The sequence below is a fragment of the Rhinopithecus bieti genome, unplaced genomic scaffold (assembly GCF_001698545.2).
Source record: "Rhinopithecus bieti isolate Rb0 unplaced genomic scaffold, ASM169854v2 scaffold_14454, whole genome shotgun sequence".
NCBI classification, from domain to species: domain Eukaryota; kingdom Metazoa; phylum Chordata; class Mammalia; order Primates; family Cercopithecidae; genus Rhinopithecus; species Rhinopithecus bieti.
The window spans coordinates 499851-506794 of NW_016808228.1; the positions used below are offsets into that span (position 1 = coordinate 499851).

The 6944-nt window shown below is 55.2% G+C and overlaps 1 protein-coding gene across 1 annotated transcript in view; it reads left to right on the forward strand.

Moving 5' to 3' along the window:
* The window catches only part of TSC22D4 (TSC22 domain family member 4), a 16927-nt gene that overhangs the window by 5979 nt on the left and 4004 nt on the right, over positions 1-6944 (forward strand). Inside the window, exons 2-3 of the mRNA XM_017885958.1 lie at positions 1489-1615; positions 2746-2936. Coding sequence (XP_017741447.1) covers positions 1489-1615; positions 2746-2936 — 318 coding nt within the window. The remainder of the gene's footprint in view (positions 1-1488; positions 1616-2745; positions 2937-6944) is intronic.

Here is a 6944-nt window from a genome sequence, read left to right on the forward strand (position 1 = left end):
CCCCTTCCCCTCCCCTCCCCCTCCTCCATTACTTGTCTATCAGATCAGACAGCCCTCTTCTCTGTGCCTGCCAGGTTACTCTGAAGCCCCTTCCTCCTCCTTCATTTTCTGTCTCAGCCTCCTCCCTGTTTTTCTGCACCCTCTCTCTTTCTCTCTGGCCTCTGATTCTCTGTCTTGGTCTTCATGTAGCCTATAGCATATGTGGCCCCCTCACCAGGCCTTCTTCTGTCTTGGTCTCAGCCCCTCTGCCTCTAGGTGATGAGGGTGGAGGCCCCAGCTGGGTAGCTGGGTCCCTGGGGGAGGAGCTGCCAGGATTTGGGGCGGAAAGGTAAAAGGTAGGCCTTGCGCGCTGCTAGTCTCTGCACTGCAGCCCCGTCCTGAATGTAGGGGTCTTTCTTTTCCCCCAGCCACCCATCTGAGTCCTACCTCCAGCTTTGCTGTAAGCCAAGTGTCACTGAGAAATTGGGTGGGGAGAACACCTCTCAGGGATGGGGAGGGGGCTTGCTGGTTGATCCTTTTCACCCCCCAGTTGTCTGTCTCAACTCCCTCCATCTGAGCCTCTCTGTGATTGATAACTCGAGGGTGACCACCATGGAGTGGGAGAGAAAAGCCCCAGAAGGAGTTCAGTCTCATACTCTTTCTCCTTCCTGTCTCCAAAAGAGGAACAAGTTCAGGCTGAGGGGGCAGCATGCCTGGGTCCCCGTAGTGGGGGTGAGCAGCCAGAGACAAGAGGGTGGGATACTTCTGTCCTGTGGGGAGAATATAACACCTCGGAGGGCTGGGGAAAGGCAGGGAGTGTGAGGATGCGAACTCTTTCCCCTTTCTGGCCTTGGGCACAAACCACAGTATAAAAATAACCTGGGACTGGATGTCTGGGTCCTGTCAGGACCGGTCAGGACTGGCTCCCCCCAACCCCCTCCTGGCCTCAAGCTCACGTCTCTCGTGACGCCCCTTCCTACCACCCCCCACCCCCTCCCCGCCCAACTCTTCTTGAACTCCTGCATTCAGCACCCACCCCAGGGGAGAAGATGCTATTTCTCTTCCTGTCCTGTCCCCAGACTCTTCCAAAGCAAACCCCCTTGGCCTCCAGCTTCCCTGCTCTCTGTCCTTAAGCCTGGCCTGAGTTTCTTTTGGGGCCACAGACCCTGCCTGTCTCTCTCCAGTGCCCCTACTCCCCAGCTTTCCCCCACCTCCTGACGGTCTGCTGTTTGCTCGTAACTGTTTTGCTATTTCCCTGCCCAAAAGTCTGTCTCCCTTCCACATCCCCTCATGCCTCTTCTCCCTCTTAACAGAGGGGAGTGGTGGAGAATGGCCAGGGGACACCACCTGGGCCCCCTTCCTCTGCTCTGTCCCTCTAACCACCCTGGACTCTCTGTTCTTGGCTTTTCTGAGAAGCTGGGGCCTCCCGGGGCCTCACAGAGGCGTCTTGTCATGTTCCTGTGGCCCCCGCCCTTTTGCTGCCGCCCCAGCGCCTGTTGGGCTATGCAGGTCCACGCCCAGGCTCCGCCTCCCCCCAGCTCCACAAGCAGCCCCCGCCAACCCCAGGGCAGAGCACAGGAGCAGAATTCCACCTGAGTCCGAGAAGTTTGAGAGGGGAGGCGAGAGTGAGGGGTGGGTGAGTGGATGGAGGAGCAGTTTCTGAGGATCCATTCATTCTACAAATAGCTACTGAGCAAACTGACCTTCTAGCCGGGGAGAGACACAATAAATACTTTAATTTTAGATAATGTTAGGTGCTATAAAAAAATGAAACAGTTCAGTGGACCAATGAATAATGGGGAAATACCTCTCTAAGAGGTGACATTGGAGTCATTCTAAGAAGGCAGCCTGGGTGCAGTGGCTCACACCTATAATCCCAGCACTTTGGGAGGCGGAGGCGGGCAGATCACTTGAGGTCAGGAGTTCAAGACCAGCCTGGCCAACATGGTGAAACCCCGTTGTCTCTACTAAAAATAGAAAAATTTGCCAGGTGTGATGGCGGGCGCCAGTAGTCCCGGCTACTCAGGAGACTGAGGCAGGAGAATCACTGTAACCCGGAAGGCAGAGGTTGCAGTGAGCCAAGATCACATCACTGCACTCCAGCATGGGTGACAGAGCGAGACTCCAGCAAAGGCACAGGCTGGGAGTGGTGGCTTATTCTCCCAGCACTTTGGGAGGCTGAGGCGGGAGGATCACTTGAGCCCAGGAGTTTGAGACCAGCAGGGACAACATACTGAGACCCTGTGTTAACAAAAAATAAAAAATTAGCCAGTTACGGTGGTGCACGCATGTAGTCCCAGCTACTCGGGTGGCTGAGGCTGGAGGATCGCTTAAATCCAGGAATTCGAGGCTGCAGTGAGTCATGATTGTGCTACTGCACTCCAGCCTGGCTGACAGAGTGAGACTGTCTCAAACAAATAAAATAAAACATAAAAGAAGGCAGACACTCTGAGTAGCCTCTGTTTAGGGTCCCAGCCCAGGGGGAGCAGGGACTTTGGAGTCTATTCTCGGTTCTTCCGTCAGTCCCCCACTCCTCCTACTCGGGAGACCCTCTCTAATGTCCCATACACCACTCCTCCCATTCCTCAGGTTGACCCATTTCTTGCTTCTTGTACCTGCCTAATGCCTTCTCCAGAGCTGGAGGAGGGAGGGGCTGCGGGGACAGGACTCCTGGGTCCTCCAAAGGGAGTGGAAAGGTGGAGAGGGAGGAAGGCTAATAGACAAGTTGTAAGGCAGCTGGTTCCTTTCTCTTCTCTTTTCACGTGATGGTTCCTACCTCTCCGCCTCCAGGTGCCCCCACTTGACTCTCGCCCCAGCTCCCCGGCCCTCTACTTCGCCCATGACGCCAGCCTGGTTCACAAATCTCCAGACCCCTTCGGAGCAGTAGCAGCTCAGAAATTCAGCCTGGCCCACTCCATGTTGGCCATCAGTGGTCACCTAGACAGCGATGATGATAGGTAGGTGGGCTTCGTGGGGCGGTGGGGCATGGGGTTCAGGTTCCCTGCCCAGCACCTGGGATAGCTGTGAGAAACTGCCCGGTAGGCATCCTTCCCCCAGGTTGAACTTGGAGAGGAACTCTTAGACAGAGAAACCTGGCCTGGGCATAACCACTGCACACAGATGATTTCGGACCCACTCCCTCTCTGTGGAGAGGGCTGGGTGGGACTCCCTGGCTCAGAACTGTCAGGTCACAGACTTTTTTAGAGTCTGAAGGGACTCATTGTTGTCAGATTCCAGAGTTCTTGCAGATTTAGAGATCATCTGGCCAACCCCAGGAACCCACTGGCAAATGCGTGCTCTAGACAGAATAGCAAATCAGGCCGGGGCACAGTGGCTCCCGCCTGTACTCGCAGTGCTTTGGGAGGCCCGGGCAGGAGAACTGCTTGAGGCCAGGAGTTCAAGACCAAACCCTGGCAATATAGCGAGACCTCATCTCTAAAAAGAAAAACAAACAAAGAAAGAAAATAGCATATATATAGATATAGATATACACACACACACACACGTATATATAAAGGAAGTAGGCTGGGCACGGTGGCTTATGCCTGTAATCCCAGCACTTTAGGAGGCTGAAGTGGGCAGATCACCTGAGGTCAGGAGTTCAAGACCAGCCTTGCCAACACGGTGAAACCCTGTCTGTACTAAAAATACAAAAATTAGCCGGGTGTGGTGGTATGTGCCTGTAATCCCAGCTACTCAGGAGGCTGAGGCAGGAGAATCGCTTGAACCCGGGAGGCAGAGGGTGCAGGGTGCAGTGAGCTGAGATCACACAACTGCACTCCAGCCTGGGTGACAGAGCGAGACTCCGCCTCAAAAAAAAAAAAAGAACTGAAAAAGAATAGAAATCAGTTTCATCTCAGTTCCATCTCCCTCTTCCTCTCCTAACAAAGGACTAGGACTCCCTAACAGCATGCATGGACTGTGACATCCTGATAGCCCACAGGGTCTACTTTAGGATCCTAGGATTTCTAGAACCGAGAAAGCGAGTCCCTAAGATGAGCCAGCTAGGAACAGAGTCAGAGCTAGGAATGGCAAAGGGGCAGGGACGGCACTGCAGAGAGCGACTTTCTGGGGTTCACCCTTTAGGGGAAAGTGCTCTGTTGGGTGGATTTTCAGGGCCAGGTGTCACCGTTCCTAAGAAAGCCAGCAAGCTGAAAAGGGAGGCCCAGAATCGTGAGTCAGAGATAGCCAGGCTGCCTGCTTCTGGCCGGGGACTGATAGGAAGCGGGCAGAAGGGCTGGGGAGTCACCGTTTTTCTTTTGGAGGGAGGAGTGGGACTTCCCGTAGGAGGTTTTCAAGGGGAGGGACTTCCTGCTTAGAAGGAAATTGGGGGTGGGGCTTCGAGAGTGGGTGAGTGGGTGCCTGAGGGACCTATTCCAGATGGGAGTTGCTCCTTCCTGTCCTCCCCAGATCCGGGGCCGCTCGCTGGGATCAGGTACTCAAGCCCACCACTGACAGGGTCCTGCAGCTTTGGGGAGGATAGGGACCTGGCAAAGGGGGTGGCCAGGAGCTGGTGTGATGGAGGGTAAGGGTGCCAGTGCTAGGCGGGGCTGGGCGGGGCTGGGCAGGACACGGTGGCTTCTGCACGCCCCATTCCCACTCAGGAATGTGCCAGGTGTGAGGTCAGCCAGGGTTGGGAGAGTCACCTGCCCCCATCACTGCTATTCTCAGCGTTTCCCGCCCTCTCCCTCTCCCACTTGGGAGGTTCCCTGGCTAGAGGACTCCCTGTCCCTCCCCCACCCCTGTTGAGTTCACAGCCCAGCCTCCTGCTGTCTCTGTCTTAGAGGATTCAACCTCCTGAAGCCTCCGTCTTTCCCGTCCCCTCCCTCCCTGCCTTCCTCTGTCCCACCCCTCTCCGTCCCACCCCCTCCCTGCACACCCCAATCTGACCAGTCCGGTTCCCAGCCTCCACTTCACCCTGCTGTGCTCCAAGGCTCTTAGGGATCTGTCCCAGCCCAGCCCCTCAAGCCACACCCTGCCAAGCCGGCGGGTTTGGGTTGGGCCACCCCCTGCCCCCTAGGAATGGGATGTGTAGACTCCACCTCTCCTTTCTGGTGTGCACAGAGCTGGCAGAACAGGGTCCCAGTGGCCTGGGACCTCCCTCTTAAGAGGGCAGGTGGGCTGAGATGTTCAGTGCCTGGATCACAGGGAGGGAGTTGGGGACGCCTGACCAGTCCCTGAATCTGGGGATGGGTGAACAGAGGGTGCAGGTGAATCTAGAATGCTCACATGCCCTGGGGCTGGAAATCCTTGTCCCCTCTTTGCAGGCAGGAGGTAGTTGGTTAAGTGTGAAGAAGTGGATGGAAGGAATTGGGGGTGGGGGCAGTGGCCGGCCTACGGGATCCAGGCATTATAGGGAATGGATCCCAGGGACTTGGGAAAGAAAAGATACATTTATTTATCCAGTACCTCCCCTGGGTCCAGTACTGCCTTATCCCTTGTAATCCTAAAAAGCAGTTCCATTCTCCCACTTGCTAGATGAAGTATCTGAAACTCAGAGAAGGAGGGTTTTTTGTTGTTGTTGTTTTTTGTTTTTTGTTTTTCTTTTGATGGAGTCTTGCTCTGTGTCCCAGGCTGCAATGCAGTGGCATGGTCTTGGCTCACTGCAATCTCCGCCTCCCGGGTTTAACTGATTCTCCTGGCTCAGCCTCCCGAGTAGCTGGGACTACAGGTGCCCGCCACCACGCCCAGCTAATTTTTGTATTTTTAGTAGAAACGGGGTTTCACCATGTTGGCTGGGCTGGTCTCAAACTCCTGACCTCAGGTGATCCACCCACCTCTGCCTCCCTAAGTGCTGGGATTAGGCATGATCCACCATGCCTGGCCACAAGGGTTTTAGAAACTTGCCCAGGGCCACCCAGCTAGTTTAAGTGGCTGGACTGCAGTTGGAGCCTGGGTCCAACCCCAAAGCCACTTTCTCCACTATCCTACTGGGATGCCTGTGTCCCAAGCAAAGAGGTGGCGGCAATGGTCTATGATGTCCTTTCTCTCTAGGACAGTCAGGGACAGCTCTCCCAAGCAGGGCAGGGAGCCAACCCCCCTTCCCGCTCCCTGACCTCCCCAGCCCCGCCCCAAAGACACCACAGATCCGGGAGAGCATAAAGACAGGACAGCTGGATGACACTTTCTTGGTCCCAGGCCTAGGCCCTGGGGGATCCCCTGAACTCACTGGAGAGTGTGCAGGGCTGGCCCCTGTCCCCAAGATCCCAGGCTCCCCATTTCTCCCAGGTGTCCTGCTTTTTATCCCATCTTCATGTTGAGGCTGTTTTATTTGACCCTCAAAGAGGAAGACCAGCTTCTAGGGCTGTCCCTGCCCTGGGACCGAGAGTCCTGCAGGGCTAAGTCTCCCACTGTGCATGTCACACACTGCATAACTCCAGGGGGTGCCGCTCATATTTGAAATCACAGTCATTGCTGGAAGTCACGACAGTTTTCCGGAAGATGGCATTAAGGGTCTTGAAGAAAGGGGCATTTTCTAATCCACACAAACTTGCTTTTGGGCTTGTGGTGGAGGTAGATCCTGTCTCAGTAGCCCCTACTTTCCTCCTCGGACCCTGTCAAAGAATTCTAGCACAGTGCCCACAACCCCTCACTCTGGGGTCCTAAAGGGGAGGGCCTGCGTTGCCAGAGTCCTGGTCCCTTGAAGTGTGTGTTAGAATGTTCCAATGGAGGTTGGGCGCGGTGGCTCACACCTGTAATCCCAGCATTTTGGGAGGTTGAGGTGGGTGGATCACGAGGTCAGGAGTTGGAGACCAGCCTGGCCAACATGGTGAAACCCCATCTCTACTAAAAACAAAATTAGCTGGGCGTGGTGGCACATGCCTGTAATCTCAGCTACTCTGGAGGCTGAGGCAGGATAATCGCTTGAACCCGGGAGGTGGAGGTTCCAGTGAGCCGAAATTGCACCATTGTACTCCAGCCTGGGCGACAAGAGCAAGACTTCGTCTTTTTTTTTTTTTTTTTTT